Source organism: Wickerhamomyces anomalus (assembly GCF_001661255.1).
Source record: "Wickerhamomyces anomalus NRRL Y-366-8 unplaced genomic scaffold WICANscaffold_3, whole genome shotgun sequence".
NCBI lineage: Eukaryota > Fungi > Ascomycota > Saccharomycetes > Phaffomycetales > Wickerhamomycetaceae > Hansenula > Hansenula anomala.
This window is the reverse complement of record NW_017567112.1, coordinates 1,665,382-1,688,831: the sequence shown is the minus strand read 5'-3', so window position 1 is coordinate 1,688,831 and position 23,450 is coordinate 1,665,382. Positions and strand designations below refer to the sequence as shown.

The 23,450-nt window shown below is 34.0% G+C and overlaps 6 protein-coding genes across 6 annotated transcripts; 3 read left to right on the top strand and 3 right to left on the bottom strand.

The window, feature by feature from the left end:
* Nucleotides 1-583: 583 nt before the first annotated feature.
* WICANDRAFT_105248 (uncharacterized protein) lies at nucleotides 584-1,342 on the bottom strand (the record flags this gene model as incomplete). The annotated part of the gene is made up of 1 exon (XM_019180442.1): nucleotides 584-1,342. Exon 1 carries the CDS (start codon nucleotides 1,229-1,231, stop codon nucleotides 584-586), a length of 648 nt encoding a protein of 215 aa, XP_019039488.1. The 5' UTR covers nucleotides 1,232-1,342.
* On the bottom strand, nucleotides 1,343-1,869 carry WICANDRAFT_92568 (LSM domain-containing protein). The gene has a single exon (XM_019186369.1). The coding sequence runs from the start codon at nucleotides 1,626-1,628 to the stop codon at nucleotides 1,356-1,358; it is 273 nt and encodes a 90-aa protein (XP_019039487.1). The 5' UTR covers nucleotides 1,629-1,869; the 3' UTR covers nucleotides 1,343-1,355.
* Nucleotides 1,870-3,890: 2,021 nt separating this feature from the next.
* Nucleotides 3,891-5,945, top strand: WICANDRAFT_29895 (glycosyltransferase family 3 protein; the record flags this gene model as incomplete). The annotated part of the gene is made up of 1 exon (XM_019181664.1): nucleotides 3,891-5,945. The coding sequence occupies one exon, from the start codon at nucleotides 3,891-3,893 to the stop codon at nucleotides 5,943-5,945; it is 2,055 nt and encodes a 684-aa protein (XP_019039486.1).
* Nucleotides 5,946-11,194: 5,249 nt separating this feature from the next.
* WICANDRAFT_30988 (uncharacterized protein) lies at nucleotides 11,195-11,848 on the bottom strand (the record flags this gene model as incomplete). The annotated part of the gene is made up of 1 exon (XM_019181785.1): nucleotides 11,195-11,848. A coding segment is annotated over one exon (654 nt), but the record flags the coding sequence as incomplete, so codon positions are not given.
* Nucleotides 11,849-16,239: 4,391 nt separating this feature from the next.
* WICANDRAFT_62842 (uncharacterized protein) lies at nucleotides 16,240-16,605 on the top strand (the record flags this gene model as incomplete). Its single annotated transcript, XM_019183449.1, has 3 exons — nucleotides 16,240-16,263; nucleotides 16,318-16,354; nucleotides 16,421-16,605. 3 exons carry the CDS (start codon nucleotides 16,240-16,242, stop codon nucleotides 16,603-16,605), a joined length of 246 nt encoding a protein of 81 aa, XP_019039484.1.
* A 3,894-nt stretch (nucleotides 16,606-20,499) lies between these two features.
* WICANDRAFT_30501 (ferric reductase family protein) lies at nucleotides 20,500-21,990 on the top strand (the record flags this gene model as incomplete). Its single annotated transcript, XM_019181738.1, has 1 exon — nucleotides 20,500-21,990. One exon carries the CDS (start codon nucleotides 20,500-20,502, stop codon nucleotides 21,988-21,990), a length of 1,491 nt encoding a protein of 496 aa, XP_019039483.1.
* Between the last annotated feature and the right edge of the window lie 1,460 nt (nucleotides 21,991-23,450).

The following is a 23,450-nucleotide window of genomic DNA, read 5'->3' as shown; positions in this document are numbered from 1 at the left end:
TCTTAATAAATTTGTGTGACAGGAAAATGGGAAAAATGTTTTCGTCCGTATTAGGAATTTAGCCGGATTAGGAAGTGAATTTTATTGAGCAGAAAAAAGATGACAGATCTGTATTTTAAAACTTTTTTGTTGGATCTCATTCACTATTGAATATTCCATCTCCCTACTGCAATCAATTAATCGTTAAGTATAGATACATGGAAAGCTTCACGCGTTGGACTGTTGTTTCTGTAATCATGGTATTTGGAACCACAAAACTTCCGATATTTCGGCCTTAAAATCAGATAGGTATCATCAATGCAGTTCAACATTAAGAGGCAGATCATTGGATTAGATTCAATTAAGATATTTCAAAAGTAACCCATTTCATCTCAAACAGCTCTTTGACGGCTAACTCACTCCCTTATTTTAGTTTATTCAATGAACATGTTGGGATAGACATAGCTGAAGAATGGTTATTGAGTTAGGTTTAATGATAAAAGCTTAAGGCCAATATATTGACCAATCATACTACTTATGTCATTACTATATTGAGTTAATAACTAATAATCGTCATACATATGCACATTTATTACACGTGTAACTATTCTTCCATCACTGTATCGTTATCTTGCTGTGACGCTGCTTGTTCTGATGGTGGTTGAGTTGTGTCATTATTTATAGTTGTGGATTCAGGAGCAGATGTTGGAACTTGTATTGTTGCATTAGACGATGGTGGGAATGGTTGTGAAGATTGTTCAGGGATTTGACTATCTGTTGATTCGTCTTTTGGTTTTGTAGCAGCATTAATACCTAAATCCAAACTAAATTCTTTAAAATGATCACCATTTTCATTGAACTGTACTTTAACATCATTTTTTTCTTCAAATTCTGCTATTAGCTGATCTGTGTCATCTTGTGCAATTTCATCTTTAAGAAATTCTGAAGCTAAGCTATTGATCAATTGATTATCTTTATCCATATCTTGAGAAATTTGATGTTTCAAAGTTTTCAATTCATCTTGCTGTGTATTTATTTCATTTTGTTTCTGTTTAATCAAGTTTTGTAATTGTTCTTTAGTTAAGTTATCACCTAGTGATATTTTAGTTTTGGAATCATCAAACAATCTGAAAGCTTTCAACAAGTTTTCATTACTTTCAATCAAATCCAAGGCAACTAAATTTTTTAATGTGATTGTCTCTAGTGAGCCTTTGTTCGTTATTGGAACAGCACTAGCTTGTGGTAATGTCATGTTTGGTGTTATCTCTATCTAATGTGTGTTTTGGTTTTTTAACGTGTTTGATTTTTTTTTTCGCCCAACGATCAAGAAATAAAAAAATGAATTCGCGAATTTGGAAGTATCACCCTTATAAAATTTATATCAGATTTGATTTCCACTTAATTGTCTTATCCAAGTCTGAATTATTGATCTTGACAGTGGTTATAGAATCAAATGGGACAGAGACTAAACCCAATTCTCTTTTATTTAAATTTCCTTGTTGAAATGAGTATTCAATGACGTTGTTTATCAACAAATTTGGTTTATTATCCAAAGCTAATAAAATTCCAACTAATTCTCTTTGATCCTTGATTTTGATTTTCAATTCAGTACCTATCAAATCGCCTGGTGCTAATATATCAAGGGACATCACTTTGAGCAGTCTTTGACGTAAAGGATGTGTGTTTCACTTTAACACTAACTACGGTCTACGTGGGTTGATGATGATTTTTTCCACCAAGCGAAAAAAAGAGAAGTTTATAGGAATCACAGAACGAATTCGCGATGACTAAAAATAGTCAAAATTATACGAAGTGGTTTTTAGGTTGATGATTTGCAATTTGCAACCAACATTGTTCGAAATATGTACAGGTAAATTCAAGCAGTGAAAAGTGTACATGAAGTCTGAACTTTAGAGGAGCTTATGGTTTCCAGAAGTGGGAAGTTTAAACGCCAAAAATAAAATGGAAATTTGCAATCCGGAGAGCGATCAGGTAAATTTGACGTCTGATCTTGAATCTTAGTTGAGTCAACGCAAACACACGTAAACTCTAGAGAATATGTGCATAGGTTTCAGTCTTTTGGTTGTCTCGTCCAGGCTCAACATTATTTTACCCCGTATAGATGTGGTTTAATGTCAATGTGCTCCTTAACTTCAGTATGATGCTCATGGTGCTATTATAATAGAGGAGTATAAAATCTAGATGTAACGTATTGTATCTACACTACAGTGTTAGTTGTTATATATACTAGTACACCACTTGGTGTAGTATGTGATATATTAATCCAGGAGCCTCTACGCCTCTACAACGCTCATCTTTAAATAATATTCTCCTCTAATTCTGAGATGATGGAACGATACAACCATAGGGCTCAAGCCAAGATGAAACAGTATTCAATATTGAAGCTCCAACCGATTGGGTGTCAAAACTATCATGGCGTCCTGCGAAAAACTGGTCAGGTAGATTTTGAGAACATCTTTCAATTGGACGTTGTCACAGCGTTTATTCGCATCCTCAAATTTTCCTAAGTACTAGCTTTTCATTTAAAGATATTTCGTCAAGCTGGTTCATTTTGAAGGAATAGATCTGATCTACTAGGAGCTACCATTTGCAGTGTACCTCTCAATAGGTGAAGAGCATGGAAAATTAACAATCTGATCACAATGAAATTCTGTTGGTCTGATCATCAAGTTTTTCCGAAATTTCTTTACAATATCGTACCGTGTTGATATTGATGATCAATGATGATTACATACTTTATGCAAAAAGTGGTTGTATACATGAAGCTATACCCAAGCTTTATAATACTGGTCGGAATTGAATTGTATGTAAAGAGATGAAGCACAATCAGGTGGAAACTGGCACCTGGTTGTACATCTTGACATACTGTTGCGTATATGTAGCACTTGTAATATTAATACGATGTGTAAATCTTAAGCTTCAAGTTGTAATAGTGCTATAGTGCCATGAGATGGCCGCTGACAGTTGTATACATGAATAATATTCAATATTAATAAATTGGTTGGTTCAATATAGTTCATTCATGAAAATTACTAATACTTATGCTGCAGATTGTCTATCTATTAAGTAACTTGGAAAAAGATAATAACAAAGACTGGCTGTCTTCTAGATGCACAGTGATTAGCGAGGGAAGAAGTAGCCGTACACTTGGTGATTGTAATTTTGAAGACGTCGTTAATGTTGAATAATTTCATTTAATTATCCGTGCCCTTATAACTTTGAAGTTAAAATATATCCAGCTTGCATAGAGTTCCTTTTACAACCTAGACAGCCTTTTGAATGTACACCATTCCAATACCAAACCAGCCTTCTGTTAATCGAGAAAGCGAGGCCAGTTCAGTCACTCCATCACTCGATGACCATCACGCGGCCGCCATGATGGTTTGATTAAAATTCGAGATCAACAATACTAAAATTGTTCCGTTTGGTCTCCTTTGGGGAAGGCTCGTGTCTCGTGGCTGCCTGTATTTCCCTATGTGGAGTGCAGCTCCCACTACATTACCCCTTCCCGCCTAGCGACACCCTGAGACCTGCCCAACTGCAGGCTCATCAGCTCGCACTACCCCAGCAGCCCTAGGCAGCCTCCCACCTAGCGCCCCGTGCGTGGCCGTGCACAGCTCCCTTGTCTCTTGATTTTTTTTTCTTTACCCCCCATAATCTCACCATCATCAATCTTCATGATCACCACCTTCACCCTTATACAACCATCGTCAACGAAAAAGAATATTTCTGCTTTCAAGGCTCCTCCATTCCCTTTCAACCCTTTATCATCCATCAACACTCATTATCTATCATCAGCTGAGTGCTCAACAACTGCAAGGTTTCAACTGAATTGCTAGCTATCCTTGTTGTCAACCCTTTTTTCTCAATCATCTTACAAGCTGTTCAAAATGACTAGAGATATTAAAAATCATTTATTATTCGAAGTTGCAACAGAAGTTGCTAATAGAGTCGGTGGTATCTATTCTGTCTTAAAATCTAAAGCTCCTATCACTTCATCTGAATACAAGGACCGTTATACTTTGATTGGACCATTAAATTATGATAGTGCCGCTGTGGAAGTTGAAGAACTAAAATTCACCGACCCAGCTATTAAAGCAACTTTGGATTCAATGGGCTCAAGAGGTATTAGATACTTATACGGTCGTTGGTTAATTGAAGGTGCTCCAAGAGTTTTATTATTTGATGTTGGTTCTGCTGGCCATCATTTAGATGAATGGAAAACTGATTTATGGAACATTAGTGGTATCCCAACTCCAAATGGTGATACTGAAACTAATAATGCCATCTTGTTAGGTTATCTTGTTGCTTGGTTTCTTGGTGAATTGGTTTATCATGATCGTGAACGTGCTGTTATTGCTCATTTCCATGAATGGTTGGCGGGTGTTGCCTTGCCATTATGTAGAAAGAGAAGAATTGATGTCACCACCATTTTCACCACTCATGCTACTTTATTAGGTCGTTATTTGTGTGCTGGTTCTGTTGATTTTTATAACAATTTGGCAAATTTTGATGTTGATGCTGAAGCTGGTAAAAGAGGTATTTATCATCGTTATTGTATTGAAAGAGCTGCTGCTCATAGTGCTGATGTTTTCACTACAGTCAGTTTAATTACTGCTTATGAATCTGAACATTTATTGAAAAGAAAACCTGATGGGGTTTTACCAAATGGGTTGAATGTTGTTAAGTTTCAAGCTGTTCATGAATTTCAAAATTTACATGCTATCAAAAAAGAAAAGATCAACGAGTTTATTAAAGGTCATTTCTATGGCCATTATGATTTTGATTTAGAAAATACTTTGTATTTTTTCATTTCTGGTCGTTATGAATATAGAAATAAAGGTGTTGATTTCTTTATTGAAAGTTTGGCAAGATTAAACCATAGATTGAAAGAATCAGGTTCCAAAACAACAGTTGTTGCATTTATTATCATGCCAGCTCAAACACATTCTTATACAGTGGAAACTTTAAAAGGTCAAGCTGTTATCAAAGCTTTAGAAAATACAGTTAAAGAAGTTCAAAATTCAATTGGACATAGGTTATTAGAACATTGTTCAAGATATCAACAACATGGTAAAGAAGTTCCAGATTTGGATGATTTAATTAGTTCTTCAGATCGTGTTTTGTTGAAAAGACGTGTCTTTGCATTGAAAAGAGATGGTTTACCACCAATTGTTACTCATAACATGAGTGATGATGCAAATGATCCAATTTTAAATCAAATTAGAAGAGTTGGTTTATTTAATAACCCAAGTGATCGTGTCAAAATTATTTTCCATCCTGAATTTTTAAATGCAAATAATCCAATTTTACCATTAGATTATGATGAATTTGTTAGAGGTTGTCATTTGGGTGTTTTCCCTTCATATTATGAACCTTGGGGTTATACACCAGCAGAATGTACAGTTATGGGTGTTCCAAGTATTACAACCAATTTATCTGGTTTTGGTGGTTATATGGAAAATTTAATTGAAAATTCTTCAGATTATGGTATTTATATTGTTGATAGACGTATGAAATCTGTTGATGAATCAATTGATCAATTAACTAATCAAATGTTTGATTTCTGTCAAAAGACAAGAAGACAACGTATTAATCAAAGAAATAGAACTGAAAGATTATCAGATTTATTAGACTGGAAACGTATGGGTTTAGAATATATTAAAGCTAGAAATTTAGCATTAAGAAGAGCTTACCCAAATTTGTTCACTGATTCAAATGGTGGTTCAGGTTCTGAAAGTTTATTTAATTCAAAAATTAAAATTTCAAGACCATTAAGTGTACCAGGCTCACCAAGAGATCGTAATAATATTATGACACCTGGTGATTTAGGTTCTTTACAAGATGCTGCTGTCACTGATGATTATTTCCAATTGGCAACAAATGAAGATGAAGATCAATATGGTCAATATCCATTATCCTTAGGTGAAGCTGAGGATAAATAGACTTGAATATATTATTGCTCTATCAACCTTGTCAAGAAGCTCCTTCAGTTTGTTCTATTACAATCATTTGTTTTTTCCATTTACATTTATCTTTATTAAATTGCTACTGTGTTTTTTCCTATCCATATTATTACAATTCATACATTTTTAAAAGCCTTTTCAGTTCAAGTTGTCATTAATTAAGTCATCCAATTAGTCCATCACTAATTTTATCATACTAACGCTTCGCTTTCCTTTTATTCTTTTTTTAACAAATATATTCAATAATCATAATATGCTTTAAATTATTCTGTCTTTTTTTTGTTGATCAGATCACTTATATTTAGTTATTTGATGTAATTAATCATTAATTATATGTACTTGATGATTAAGTGCAGGGAATTCCATTCGAGTAGTACAGAGCTGATCAATTATATGTAGATGTACTTCCATAATATTGTTATAATAGAAGTACTCATGATCAGATAGGTTCGCTGACTAAATGGAAATCTGTTTATCATGTTGATTCAATAATATAATGTCTTAGCGTATAATCTTTCCTGTTCAACACAATTCAACTTCCACGAATTACTTCTAATTAACTAAAATGAGCACAGCACTCAGAACGTCTTTATATAAAATGAATTGATATGCTTGAACCTGGAATGGCTCGCATTACCATCTTCCCCCTAGTTAATTAGACGTTTTTTCGCACCTGGGTATTTTCGTGAGATTACACCAAAATTTTTCGTTATTTCACAAAAATCAGATTTTTTTGTCCTGGCTGGGAGATTATGTAATTTCATGGTTGGGGCAGCATCTTTGGACAAATTTTGGGAGGGAGCTACGAATTTTTCGTAGTAACTCAGCTCACAAAAATTTCTGGGATTTTTCGTTCTCTGTTGGCGCAACAAAATACAAATTTGTCCACAACGAAAAATCCAATCTGCGAAAAAACATCTATTTTCTTGGACCGCGATCGTTAGTTTTCATTTGTCCTTTGCAGACAGCTGGTTGATTAATGTATGTCCTGAAAAATCAAAAACTGAACCAACAGTTACACCATATTGTTTCTGAAACAATACAAAATCGGAAGTATGGTCAACTTCTTTGTCGAAACATAAGACTCAGCAGTTGATGTAGCACATTGCATGGTAAATTCCAAGAGTTTCCCTCGTAAATAATTTCAAATATTAGCATGTCTGCACTCATGCAGTCAATTTATTTTATGGAGGTGAGGGTGATTTAGTGGTTACATGGATGGCCTATAGAATTGGTTCAGTTTCAAGGTATATACTTATCTTTATTGTACTTTGACCCTGGCCAGAGAAGCTTGAAGAACTTTCGTAAATGCGCACAACATGTTCAAGTTTCAGTTACACTAATTAAGCAGAAAAGACGCTGGTTTCAAATCAGCACTAAGGTCACCATGAAGATTGACAGCTTTTTGACTCCAGTCCTGACAGATGCCTTACCTAATTCCAAGCTACCTATTTAGAATATTTTTAACCAGGATAATAGTTTGTGGCACACCGACGTTGTTGTCCATATATGCGTGATGTTTAATGGCTAGATATCACTAGCATCTAGTACATTCAACCATCAATCATGTGTTGACAACTAGACACCAAGTTATCTACGTACTGCATACATGAAAATTTCAATTCAATGATAAATGTGTCAAAATTCAATATCATCTGTCTTTATAGAACTTTATCGAATGTACTAATTTATTTGAATGCACAATGTGTTATTTGACGGTTTGGACATTTCTTCACAATTGTCAGCACAGTGGCTAAATTAGCGACGTCTATCGTAGTTGAAAAGGACATTGTTGCCTGTAGGCCTCTCTCAGCACTATAAACCATTGTACAGAGTTGACACTCTCCATGTGAATGTACATTCTATTTGGTCTGTTAGTGCTCACACACCACAACGTCTGGGCCCTGGGGGCTTGATATTTGGATAGAGATTCCAAAGGACAACGGTGGGTTCGTTATTTGATCCCTTTGGTACCTGTGCGGTTTATTTAGTGAGTGAGCTAGTCAGATTGTATCCTCATTCCACACGACCTCAAATGAAAGGTCAGAGAACGTCTAAATCAGGGCTATTAAGGTTGATTCTTTGAATGAAACAATCAAGATAATATATCGTTTTATTATAATTGCAGCTGGTCTTGTCAATTAATATATCATGCTCGGCCTTATGTTGATTGAACCGGCATTCGACGTCCTAGTATCCCAGACCTAGCTTATAATAAAGTTTCCGAAGTTTCAAAGCCTCTTTAACCATTAACGGATGCACCTCAAAATGTAATGGATCTTCTAAGGCTCCTGCAATTAATTTCAATGATATTGGTCGACTATACCTCATCGAAGGATCAATTATCCATGATCTCCCCGTGAAGCTCGCAATATAACTTAGTCGAACGTAATTAATTCATGGCGCTGAATAATTTCAAATCCTATGTACTCTGTCTAGGCAATCAGTATGGCGAAAAGAAAACTCACCATGCTTAGATTATACAATCAAGCGCCAAGTTCTTGTACGCCTTCGTTAAACTCTACAAGAAGTTCAATATTGTGGCAGCCCTGTAACTCGACGTTAATTGTTCAGAGATTCATGTTGAGAACAATATTATAACTATCTAATAATCATTGTCAACGACGTTCATGAGTTGGTTTATTGTTTCAAGGATGATATTGTTGATAGGCACCAGATGGCCATTGGCGCTATTGTCCGTATAGTAATATACCCAATTAGACGTTGAATTAGCTTTGACAGATATATTGATACGTACTATTACAAGAAGGATTTTACAAAATCCTCAGCTCATGGAGTATCTTTACCTAATTGCCTGGAGCATTCGTATCACAATCAATTGAGTGGTTATTGCTGTAATGAAAGTGATATAATTGACTTGATCAAGTAATTTGGTCTGCCAATTAATAAAACGGGCATAAACGGATTTTTGTATGCAAATTTCGAGTACAGCGAACAATTCGAAATTGGAATTTATCAGATCTCTGATTGAAACGGGAATACCAGCTTGAAAGATTTGAAATTATAGGAGTATACGGCTCCTATAGAACTACTATTGGGCTCACTAAGCATATACCACCTATTGTCTTGACAGCTCTTCAGTTTACCGTCTGTCAATAAGGACCGTGTAACTAGTAACAAACCACTATGATTTCATCATGCACTACACATAATGTAGAATCTAGATTTTGTAATCGATGTGATGAATTGGTCTTTGACGATGTAATAAACTCCTGGATTGTCACTGTTGGAACCACAGTAAGCTATATCCATCAATTAGAGTTTCAGGCACAAGCTTTAGATGGAAACCTATGGAACAGATTCAAATATCTTGACTGTAAATGATCTAATAAATTACTCAGCTCTAGAGGTGGTTGAAGCAATTGAGATATATTTAATGGATGGGGCAGCTCTACATTTAGTTGAGTGTGTATATAGTGAGCAACTGTCTTTGATTTGATTGAAGATCATGAATTCTATTATAAGCTGATAAAGGCTATCCATGTACTGTTATCACAATAATATCGTGAAATTGGACGTTGTTCTGATCAACTCATGAGCTGGTGAAATTTTCACTGCCACCAGCAGAAAAGACTGTCGAGTACACCACCAATATTATGTAATTTATTCGCGAACACTTTTAATTTGAACAAATCAAAAAGTCCTCGGAACTCCGAGCATAGATATTGTAATTATTAGCTACGTTAATATGACTTCATTTTAAAACGACTTTGACATAATTAATTATGTACAATCATAAATAACTTCATTAATTAATCATAATCATGAAAAAAAACAAAAAAAAATCTTTCTAATCTATCATTCGGACCCACACAATGTTGATATGGTAATTGATCAGTATGATTGGACACTAGCACCACCTTGATGCCATTTCATAAAAAGATAATACCAATCACTGACGTCTCTTATAATCAAGACCCCTTGTAGAGTCAAGCTAATTTATCAACAATATTAAAATCCCTTAAGTAATAGACAATAAGTGTTAATCCATGCCCTTTAATATAAAACCAATTATTAAAACCAAAACAAAAAAACCATTCAGTCTCTAGTATCAAACATAAAAAAAATAAACCAAACACACACTTCTCATAACTGCAACTTCCACTATCACCATCAATTTAAAAAAAACAAACATCATCAATTAATATCTCATCAAGCTTTTGAAATTCCAGACAACAATAAACAACATCTTAATAAACAGCGACCTCAAAACAAATTACAGAACACACAACTTCTGTAATATAAACCTCAATAAATAATCATCAATACTAACCCCTCATTCTCAATAAAATTCCAAACACAACACAACTCTCATTAATTAATCATAAAATATTCGTTTAAATCATCAAATCATTACCTTGGTTCTTGAATGTAGTAATTTCATTGAAAATTTCATTACCATCATTACCCAAAAATAAACCAGCACCAATCTCATTATTACCATATTGATCATTTAATAACGTATAATCAGTAGTGGCATTATTTAATGATAAAAATTCTTCAGTTTCTAATGGTGATTTATTAATACCTTCATAAAAATCAAAAGTTTCTTGAGAAGGTGGAGCACCAACTTTTTGATTGAATTCAATCTCACCAACACTTGAAGGTGGAGTCAACAATTTTGAAATCTCTTGATCCATTGCTGGAGTTGAACCTTCCAAAGTTGGCCATTGGGTATCGTCAATTGGATTAATTGATAAGGATGATAAATCTGTAGTTGATGAAGAAGGTCTTTGAAGTGAGGCTTGTTGTTGAATTTGTGAAGGTTGTGGTACTTGTGAAGGTTGAATTGATTGTGGTTGTAGTGGTAAGTTGTTGGTGGTGGTATTTGAAATTGGAATGAAGTTTGAGCTTGGAGATAATGAATTCTCAAGCTTGTTAAAATCACCTAAATCTAAACTCAATGTACCTAAATCTAAGCTGTGATGTCTTAATGGTGCCATATTGATATCTAAACTATTCTTATTCAAGTCAAATAAATTGTTGTTATCCAAATTGAAACCTTGAATAGCTTGTGAAATTGGTTGTTGTGGTTGAGTTGGTACAGTGATTTCTGGGATTGAATTGATGTTGTGTTGTTGAACAGCTGGTGCAGTTGGTCCAACATCTTCTTCAACTTTAGCACTCTTTTTAGGAGCTTGGAAATTGTTGGAAACTTCAGATAATGATTTGAAATGAGAACGTTGTCTCTTTGTTGGTGGGCGATCATGATCTTTAATAAACTTCCAACATTGGTCACCATAGCTCTTTGGTGTCAAACCAGTAACAGATTTGAACACACGATGGAAATGCCATGGTGATAATTTTGACTTTGAAGCCAATTCTTTGAAACCTAAAACACCACCTCTTCTCTTCTTCTTACCACCTTGAGCAGATTCTTCACTTTGTTTTGAAATCGAAAGAGCAGCTGCAGCAGCAATATGACGACAAGCCAATTCAACCAACTTGATGTGTTCAGATTCATTTCTAGTCAATTGACGGTCATAGTGACCATTGTTTGTATTTATTGATGGAACACTGAAGGCACGTCTCTTTAATTCGTTAGCATCATTTGTGAAACCAATGGAATAGTTGATAGACTCTATAGTGATCTTGATCAATGGCAAATCTAATTGAGAGTTTGGATTGCAAGGATCACAGTGTTCACAAGGTTCGAATCCAATTGAAGCAGCTTGGTTGGCATCAAATAAAAATGACACATCTTCCTTTGAGGTAACTTTCGGATAATGGTCACAGTTTGGACGACACACCTTGTTCAACTTCTTGTTACAACACACAAAAGAGGCAGTAGCAAAAGGGTCTGAGAATTGGTAAGCTTCATATCTAGCATTGTCACTTGTGTATGATGATGTTTGGGACATTGTTCAATTGGTGATGAGTGTTAAATAACTAAAACGATTTATAAATATGTTTTGATATGTTATAACTAATATAGCCAATTAAAAGCAGTAGATTGAGTTTGATGGTTGATTGTAAAGCTTTTGACGTCTTTGTACAATTAGTTTTCCTTTGGTATTGATGTCAATGCTTTTGATTATATGAAAATTATAACAACACCAATTCAAGAGATGAGGTTTTCGATGCAGTTCATAACTCTTTTATATGAAAATGAGATGAGGGAAAGCTTCAAATTGGTAGGGGTAAAAAAAGGTTTTTCAGCATTACAAAAAGTTTAGAGAATCTCGTAGGCGCACACAATAGGTCTTGCATTAGAATAGGCTGCATCAAGTGACATAATCGAAAAGACGCACGAGAAATGAGCTGGGTCGAGACAAGGCCCAAAGCCCTGCAGTGCCACGTAATCCCAGACAAAATTGTTGGACATATACTATAAAGGCTGCATGCTGTCCCGATGAGTTCACAAGACGTGCATATCCATGGGAAACAAGATTTGTCTCCCCAGACACCATCTTAAAATATTCATCACCATCACCATCACTACCTAGTCGAGAAAACCTATGGCGGTGAATTGAATTTCACAAGTTAATACAAGATGAATCAATCTTCTTTAACGTCACCACGGATTAATTGAAAACTCAGGTTTCATTCAACCAGCTCTAAGGTGAAACCAAGGATCAGATTTTTCATGATGGGTCAAAGACATGTACTTGAAACTGATTTGATATATAAATTTTTGAAGCACATTTATTTTACAACGTTGAAACACTTTTCTACACGTACGCGAAGTAAACTTGTAAACCCTGATATTCCTATAGACGTCCAACAAATTGTTTCCCATCTGTTAAGGAAAGAGCGAAGATTGGTTTCAACCTGCCTATTAAATTGGTTAACGGGATCCCGTGGCTTGATGCTTCAGCTCTTCATCATTTAATATGGAATTTGAAGTAGCATAGTTCAGGATTACAAAACTGCATACCTGTTAACCGTTGGGTAGTACATAAGTTCTTTCGATACATGGGTCAAACTTGATGATGTATACACAAAGGTCTAAAACCACCAAGAAAGTCCGATAATTTTAAAGTGCAAAACATCAATTGATGCTAATTTTGAACACTGAACTTTTAAAAACGTTAGGCGGTCGAATTCAAGAAATCAATCTGTAACATCTAACATCCTGATTGTTGTATGAGTGTATTGCATCTGAATTCTGTGTGGTAATAGATGTAATTCAAGTAGAGAATTCTGTGGAACTTTTTCGTGATTATTAAGTAGTGTTCAAAAACGCCCGCTCAAACTTCCAAACAATCAAATCAAAACTGAGAGTATGGAAAACAATACATTCTGCTTGATCAAATAGGTTGGCGAATCGTATATGAATGTACACTTCTTAGACTACATTGTAGTCTTTGAATTAAATCGAACCATTATTGAAGGAAAAAAGACCATCACTAGATCCAGATTCATCACTTTGCAGCCCAGTTGAAGCTTGATCCTTTTCTGCCCATGGTTAGGCAGGAAGATTTTCCCTTGGAAAGGGAGAAACTTGATATCCTGTCTAAAAGTGTGAGCAGGTCCAGCCTACGATTTGTAGCTATGGCCCAAGTGCCTGTCAAATGAGATACCAAAAGGGACTAATCTTTTCTTTTTTTTTTCAAAAGCTGACTTTTTTTGACCCCGATGGGTCAAACTTTTACACCAAAGAGGTACGAGTCACGATGAGGTTGCAGATTTGTCTCAATTCTTGAAACTTTCCAATCAAATGTTGATTTGTTGATTTATTGTTTGAATTTTGTATTACACTACAATTATGTACAGCCTATAATGTAGTCCTGTTTGTGCTCACCTCTATTCTACACTGTGGATAAATTTAGAAAATTTGAGCAGTTCTTGTGTACAAGTTGGAAGTTTCCTTCATGTCCGTATCCTGTAGGCTGTAGCCTGTAGGACTTTTTATAGAACAGCTTTTTCTAGCCCGGTGGCCGGTGATTAAATACCTGGTTATATCCCAGAGATGCATGATTCTCTTGTGCAAAATACGATGCACAGACCACATTCAAAACAATATTGTAGATATAGGTAGCCATCTTTTAGAAACACATCTCAAATCTCTCAAGAGTCAGTAATGTTTAAGCTTAATGACCTTCATGGTCAAAGCTATAGGTTTAAAGTTCTTTAAAAAAAGGCGGCTCTTTGTGATTTATTCGCAGGTTATCGGTGATGCTCTTTATTAATGTGGAGTCTATTTTAGTGGTGACGTAAAGCTTTCTTGATTTTCGACAAATCGAAAGCAGAATTTGAATCAAGAATATGACACATCCACTGAAGTTATAAGATTGAGTATGATTGGATCATCATGTACACAAGTTTATTTAAGCCGGTACGTTGGAGCTATATACAGCTCAGTGCCTCGAGTTGGTTGAAAACTAGTGCTCAAAACAACATCTATTGACAACCTCTAGAATTATAGTACTAGGTGATCACATTGACAAAGAGAGCTCACGAATGATGTACTAGTCGAGATAAGGATGTGGATATTACTTTGACCTTGGCAATGATTCGGGCTAGCAAAACTCATATTGATTGATGAAGGGTAACAATATTGAAATCATTGCAGCAATGGAGTAGAGTCAACGCATGGCTTTCAGTGTATTTTGAAAAGTTTATTATAAGCAGCGCCACCAACTATATCTAATCCGTTACATAAATTTTGAACAAGTACGTAGAACTGTAATATCTGTTCTCGTCTCATGCCAAACGTCATAAAATGATCAATCTCGATATCTAATATCCTCCTAAAAGAAGATAGTACACTGGTACAGACTATATTTATAAAGAATAATGAAAAAAGATATTTTACGCTTTTAAGCAATAATTGGTCACGTGCGCCATACAAAATTATCAGTAGAGGCACGGAAAAAGCATGGTGATCACGTGCCACTAACAAACTGGTCACATGACCATCTTTGACATTTACCAATTGATTAAACTTTATACCTTTACTGAAACGATAAAAGGTATCAATAAGGAAATCAACATTAATGTTTAAAGTTTAAAGCAATCCAGCAATCATGAAATGAAGATTATATAATTGGAAGAAAGCAATAGGAATCGTCAAATTGTTTTCTGTGATGAATTGTTTTGTTATGACAGATGCATTCAATTCAATAATTGAAAGTTCATGAAACTTATTGATACAATATTGGTAAGTCAGTACTTTTTGAAATATTGTGAATCCCTATCTAACTTTTTAAATTGATATCATGTGTCAGAATTAGCATACAAATTCATTAATGGTAAGTTTGCAATGTGTGTTTCAAAAAATTCATGATCTGTTTTCTAACCTAATATATGAAGATTGAAGTGAATCAGAATAAAACCAGTTAATATAATAAAAGTAAGTTGGCATCTTCTTTTTGAAATTCTATGAATTGTTTACTAACCAATATATTATGACTGAAAATCAAAAGGAGTGAATAAATAAATTGAATCAGAAGATGAATCAGAAATTAAATCTGGGGATGAATCAGAGTTGATATGAATCAGAATAAATCCGTTAATATAGCAGAGGTAAGTCAAAATCTGTTGAATATTTTGGGATTTGGTATCTAACTAACTGAAAGGATGAGTTAGAGAATGAATCAGAGAATAAATCAAGTATATGAAGTGAATATGAACTTGATGTTAGTAAAATGAAGGTAAGTCAATTTTTAAAAATTTAATGAATTGTTTTCTAACCAATATATGATGATTAAAAATCAAAAGGAGAGAATGATAAATCAAATCAAGGAATGAATTAGAAAATGAATTAGAAAATGAATTAAATGATAACTTGAGTTTAATGATAAATGAAGTCTGGGGTGAATCAGAATAACTCAATTAGTACAGCTGAGGTAAGTCAATATTCTTTGAATGCTTCATGATTTGATTAGGATGAATCAACTAACTGAAAGGAAGATTCAGAGGATGAATTAAAAGATAAACATTAGTTTACAACGTAATGTTTGGAAATTTTATGGTTTGATAAGTCAAGTATATGAAATGAATATAAAATGAAAATGAAGTTGATGTTAAGATGAATAAACCAATTGATGAATTAAATCTGGGAATGAATTGAGAGATCCATTTGGTTAAAATATTTGATGAGCTGAATCTGATGGAGTCAATAAAGCAGTTATGGTAAGTAAAAATATTTTGATAAACTAAAGGAGAAATCAGATGATGTTTCAATTGTTATGATGAAGGTCAAGGTGAAAGTGAATTAGGATGAATCAGAGGATGAATCAAATGGGGGATGAATCAGAAGATCCATTTCGTGAGAATATTTAATAAGCTGAATCTGATGGAGTCAACTATGAATGAGAATAAATCGGTTATGGTAAGTTAAAATATTTTAAAGAAACTTCATGATTGATTTTCAACTAACTTAAAGAATGTGTCAGATGATGAATCAATTGATATGCTACAAAGTACCTTTGATGGCAATTCAATACCTTTGCAAGCTTTTTTGATTTGTTTTTAACCAATTACATAAGGTGAGTATGAATGCAATGATAATATTGAAGAAGATGACAGTATCAGTGAATCTGAAAGTGAAGGTGAAAATGAGGATGAAGATGAAGGTGAAGATAAAGGTGATGATAATGACGGTGACATTAATCATCCTGCTAATGTTGGTATTCAAAATAATGTTTATGCTAATGGAGATATTAGAGACTAAATGAATTAAATCTGGGAGTGAATCAGACGGTTAATCAATGACACAGAGTAACTTCAAGATGGTATGATAAACGTTTAATCAGAGAAAATCAACTAATATGATGGTGGTAAGTCAGAATCTTTGGTAATTTTATGAGTTATTTATCAGAGGATAAATCAACTGATATGAAACAAAGAAGGAGATTATAGATAAAGCGTATTAGAATCGATCAATTAAGATAAGTTAGTATCTTACAATATTTCATTATTCAATCGACTGATCAGAGGATGAATCAGATGACGGATTAAGAATTAGATAGAATAACTAAACCTATGAGAGACATTGAAATCAGAAAGCGTTGGATCTAAAATAGTCAGGAATATAAAAGTGTGAATCAATTTAAAGAATAAACTAAAGGATGTTTTTGAATATGATATAATTGAAGGTTCAATAATACTAACTTAACTACATTCATGATGTTATTAATCCAATATTTCATTGATCTAATATTATATGCTCGTACCATCATTAAAATAATTCATTCATTGATATTATTGTAGCAATACCTTAATACATATTATATAATTCTCTTTTAATTTTCGAATCTAATCTAAATATCATGATATTCATAATTCAAACGTCGTTAAATATACATACAATAATTTAAGAATGGAATATACATTAGTCTTCAGTTAATTCATGAATCAAATACTAATATTAATCAATTTCGAGTGCTAACAATCCATGAACAACAATATTCAATTAAAATTTAATCAAGTTCCGCGAGTTCTACGAGCGGGACTTGTTATATATATGAATAGATAAGTATCTGTGGGGGTATATTATGTCTACTCATGGCTTATATGATATTTGACTAAATTGATTATGTTTGCTGATGTATCTGATTCTCCTACTCAAATATATTGTACCTGAACATCCATTCTGAACGTCTAGAATAGCCATACTCTATACATATATTTTAAAATATAATGTATATATAAAGTATACAGTCGATAATCACCTAGCGGCTGGTTCAGCGTTAATGAACTAATTATATTATTAATTATATTGATGGAAATTTTGTGTGTCGAGATATATTACCATGGTGAACTCCCCGACGCCTGTTATACATACTGCACTTTATGATCAACATGAAATAACCGGCTAAATTGAATCATTAACAGCTAGCTGCTGCTACACCTTTTTTAACGTTTTATAAATAGGATGTACATGACATTCCAATGAATTCAGTATCAACGATAACCGATAACACTAGATCTATAATATATTAATCAAGATCGGATATATATTGTTCAGAATTAACGATCACAGGTTGTAAAGTTCACTAGTGCACATGTTTTCCACATCATCTAGTCGCCAAATATACCTCTTTAGCATTGAAGCCAGCTGGAAGTCTTGTAATCATATAGACATGAATCTTGAAGTTCTCTAACGGGTAATTCATCAAAGTGTATAACGGTTTAAGTATTGATGGTGATGTTATGGTTTATCGAATCTGATGGAATTTTTCAGAAATTTCTATCATGCACGAGTTTTATTGTCTCTATGTAGCCCGACAAGATGCACAAAGTGCGGCCAATTTATGGGATTTGCAGTTGGTGATTGGTGATATTGAGAATCCCGAAATTTATGGCAGTGTTCATTCTGCAATCGATTTTCATTTGTATAGTTTGAATCATACAGTCGACATGTTAACCATGGGGTTTGTTCTAGTGTACTAATTACCGATGCTCAATTAAATCATTGAATAGAAATAATAAATTTAGTGCCAAATCTCTTTTTTGTATTTGACACAACCCAGTCAAAGAAAGAATCCCAGTTTGTACACGATCGAGAATTTTGTCCCTACTGTAGAGAACAATCGTTGTCCTACCGTTGGACAGATGCAGACATGCATCGCCCCAACCCGAGACAAAAGGACATCTTAACTATGGAGATACTGTGTATCCCAGCTACACTCTTCATGCAAGATGGGTGACGACCAAATGTCCACGTCAATTTTAAGGGGAAGGCAATTTTGGCTCTTCATCAACAACTTGAGCCGCTGCGTTGAAGCTGAAATCCTTTCATGTTGTAAGTACCTGAAATTAATTACGAAATGATTTTAATGGAACACCAGCTCAACTTGATACTTGCCATACTACTATACACAACCATTTAGTAGATAACAATGGCTTGAAATTCAAGCTACATGAGGTAAAATGGGTCAAATTTTCAAGGTCGAGGTAGCTTCAGGCTATTTGAACAACTTTCCAGAGAGTCGTGAATTATGTATCTCACTTATTTATTTAAGGTCGGCTTTAAAAGGAAACTCGTGTAACTAACTACCGTATCTATGATCTTTTAACGTTAACTATGGGAACTTCATTAATAAAATAACCAAGGCGCAAGGCTCAAGCATCAAGAAGGTTTGCCCTTCAAAACAACTACGCTTATTGCTCATGCTACTTGTATAGGACCACTTCTAGACTTTTAAGGTACGTTGAACAATACATCTGTGTTGTAATTGATCTCTCGCCTAATTGTTGCAATCATGTAATGCCAATTCTTTGAAGACTTACGCGGAAATGTACAAAAGTGTTAGTTAATACTATTTCAAATATGTATACCATCATAAAATGAAGTATCAGGCTTTGATGATTAACAGATCATAGTACGCTTAAAAGGTGAGATCAATTATAACCTGTACTGATCCAGAGTACTTTAAATAAATCCGGTGCAAGATTTAAATATAATTATTCCAGAGTCACAACTTGCTGTACAGTATTCAGCTACCATGGTGAAAAGATCTGTTATTAAATTAGATCTAATTCAATCGACGTCATCATGAAGTTCAACGTTTAACGTCAGTCCAGCTGTTCAGCTATATTCAGATAGAATTAGTTCAATTCCACTGATAATGAAGCTATTTTATGACCACATCCTTCCAGCGTCAATACTAGTTGCAACTTGCGATCTTGCTTGTGATTCAAATCAGGTACCAACTTGACCTAGTTGGTACTGATGTGCTACACATTTTTGAGAACGTGGACAATTGCTGTAAAATATCGTGACTGTTATAACTTCTGTGTAACCTATTATGAATTGAGTTTAAAGTATTGATAAATGCCAAGCGAAGTTGTTTGTGTCAAGATCGACTCAATTTGTCAATGTAGAGATGTGTGTTTAATTCCCAGATACTTCTAAACTCTATTAGCTATCGGTATATGTTCAATTAGAACCATTCAATGAAATCGATTTAGAATGGGACAAGATCATTGCTAGCAGTTGAAACAAATCATTGATTAGCTATTATAACCACACCAGGCTCTTCATGAAATCATATTACAATTTATATTCATTTTGCAGATATCGTCTTTTGAACCATTAATGTCTATCTGATTGACTGTGAGCTACTAGATAGGTCACTTCATTCGACTGTACTTGATATATTGCAGCAACATTAATATTACAGCTAAAATATTAAGTACAGTTCAGACAATGGCCTGTTCTCTTCAAATATATCTGTAAATATACAGATCAACAGAGTTAACTCATAGACCACTTAGGTTGACGATGTGTAGCATGACTTGAATCAATTTGACACAAAAACTGAACCGGATTTTAGAATGGCCAGTGCTGTTGGATAATCCTTGAGTCTGCTAGTAAAATTCTTTTAAATCTCATTCCCACATAATTGAAACAATCTCTAATCAACAATATAGGCTTGAAAGTTGTTTGTATTTTGTACTCCAGCTTCATGAAAAATTTCAGCCAACCACCTTCAAAATTATATGCTCTGTCAGAAAGTGGTAATTGCACGCACAGGTCAAAAAAAAATCAAGAGATCAAAACAATAAAAATTGCAAACAGCCTGTTCAAATTGATTTTTAACTGAGGCAAGAAGGTGAAGGGATGTCAGAATTGATAGAGTTGATGAAGAGGCATGGAAGTTCACATTTCGCTAATGTGAAAATCGGTCATTTCCTTTTCTTTTTAACATTGTGTAATGTTTTCGGGATCTATCTATTCCACAAGGTTTATTTAACAAAATGGTCAAAATCTGGTCGTTCAACAACTTTTAAAAGATTGGTTTCTACTCCAAACTATATTAAGTTCATTCTATGGGTGGTGGTGATACTGGGATTATGCTTTTATAAATTTAAACCAGCAGAGTTTAGTGTTTTCATCAAGAGATTGGGAAGATTTGCCTATATATTATTGCCGCTAGATATATTTTTGGCATTTAAACCAAACCCATTGCCAAATATTTATTATCTAGAATTAGTATTCCTTCATAAATGGATTTCAAGATTGATTGTGTTGATGTCTTTTAGTCATGGTTTGTTATTTATTATAAAATGGAGTAAAGAGCATACACTTTTCAAAATATTTACATCGTTAAATTTCCTTGGTGTTGTTCAAATATTGGGATTTTTAACAATTGTGACAATTTCATTGAAACCAATAAGGCATAGGTTTTACAAGGTTTTTTTCACAACTCATTTGATACTTGCTTGGATATCACCTTTTGTTTTACAATTCCATGCAAGACCAGGTGTAACTCTATACAGTTTCATCATTGTTGTATTATTTATTGCTCAGATTATCACCAAAATAAGGAAATCTAAAAACTCAAGGCTTAAAATTAAAACTTCACCAGGTTCTTCCTTACAAGTGATTAAATTTCCTAATGATTTTGGCTCATTCTTACCAGCTTCACATATAAGACTTTCAAATTATTCCAAACAGAATATTCTTACTTATTTATTAGTTACTCATCCATTTACAATTTCTTCATTACCAAATGAATCTTCCATTAAATTGGTTGTTAAAAAGACTTCATTAACATTAAGTCCTAATATTAATTATGCAATTTCAAATCCATACCCTTCTTTGCATTCAAATTTTTTCAAAACTGCAGAAAACGTTTTATTGATAGCAGGTGGTTCTGGGATTTCATACACTTTAGGTTTATACCAAAATTTGATTTCAAATAATTCAACAAATGTCACAATGATTTGGGTATTGAAGAACAAATCAGATTTGTGGATTTTAGATCATTTCAATGTTAGAAAAATTGATATTTATATTACATCAGAGACTCAAAAAACTGATGATGATTATGGTGCTGAAGATGAACAATTACTGGAATCTTTACAAGATGATGAATTTGAATTGGAGGATATTGACCCATTTGATGATATTAATGAAGTTACAAATACTTCGTTGAAAACTATCAAATTTGGTAGACCAAATTTAAACATTTATGCTGGTTGTGTTAATCAATTTGATAAAGCTAATAATTGGGTAATTAGCTGTGGAACTAAAAGTTTGAATGATGACTGTTCGAAATGGGCTTCTTCACTAAAAGCTAGGTTTCATAGTGAAATTTATGAGCTATGATTTTATGAGCTATGATTACCCACAGATTATGTCAAGTATAGTGCCTATTGAATTTGATGAGATCATAGACATTTTGGCTTATCCTTTGTTGTACACTTTATATGACGATGATTATATGAAACCTAATTTCAATGCAGTTTCCGCAAGGGGATAAACCTTGATTCGTGAAACTAAACTTAATCACAGATCGTGACATCAACATCTCATCTTAAAACATTTTTGGTATATCGGTCCTTTACCTGTAAGTACTTCTACAACTAATCTGATTGTTCTAAAATCTATTAGTTCGGTCAATTAATAGTGAGGGACTGCAATTCAAATGGGCTAAGTCAGTTGACGCAACGAATTAAAAGAACAAGTGCTACCTCGAGGGGGAACACCACTTTAATTAGGCACTTTCAGCTTCAAAAGTGTTTACATGAACCTATGATTTGTATATTTGTTTTGTACAAGGGCAGTTGATGTAGATAGCTTCAGCTAGCGCCGCCGCACTTTTTCTAATATACCTCTAGTTCTCATTTTGCAATATCAATACGAGGTCCAATTCTGAACATCTAAGAGAAATATGATCATAGACGTCCTTAAGTACAACAGATGATCATTATTTGTTAGTATTTTTCCCCCTCTATTAACATCCTTGCAGTATATAATCATACGAAGAATCTCTATCAGAGTGTGGATCATTAACCAGCTCTCCTTATACATTCTACTTAACCGAGCATTTATCGCTGGTACGTTTATAGCTGTGTTACCTCTTGATGATATAATGTGGTGAGTACTAGAATATCTTCAGGTATCATCAACAAAACTAGTTACTTTAACCTTGTACTGTGGTACCAACGAATAGTAACATGGCTAGCGTACACCATAAAAAGCACTTTTATGCGTCGATGAATTCTTACATACGGCTAGCACATAATAAACTTTCAAATCTAGCACTAGTGAACAATGTAGGGGCCAGTAAGTCTGGCTGAATTTGAACTTTGTCGCTAAAGCGTAATTGGTTTATCATGAAAAGAAAAGAAAAAACATCTTGTTGTGTACACTCAATATGTTCAAATTGTTGAAAATCTCTTCGCGACACATTAATTGTTTTTTTGACTTCGACATGCGGAGCAGCTTCAAATTCAGCTTTCATGCCCAAGCGATGAGGTGTTGGACATTTTCAACATTCAAACTCACGAAGAAGTTGTAACAATTACAATTGAGATTGTTAGGAACTCTAGATTATGCATTCATGTACACGTATTTATTCTTTCATGATCAGATATATTTCGCCGGTTAGATCCGGTGATGGATGCCCACAACATCAATAAAACATTCCAGTACCAACAAAACCGTCTCACAGACAAGTTAAAAAGCTCGGATTCAAAGTAATAACCCATTTATGGCTCAAAAAGGCTTATATATCATGAAAAATCGAAAAAAAACTTTTTTTTTTTAATGGTAAAGTTACTTTT

Bases quoted from the DNA above. Each gene is read 5' to 3' on its own strand.
- WICANDRAFT_92568 (XM_019186369.1), bottom strand. From the start codon at position 1,628: ATGTCCCTTGATATATTAGCACCAGGCGATTTGATAGGTACTGAATTG.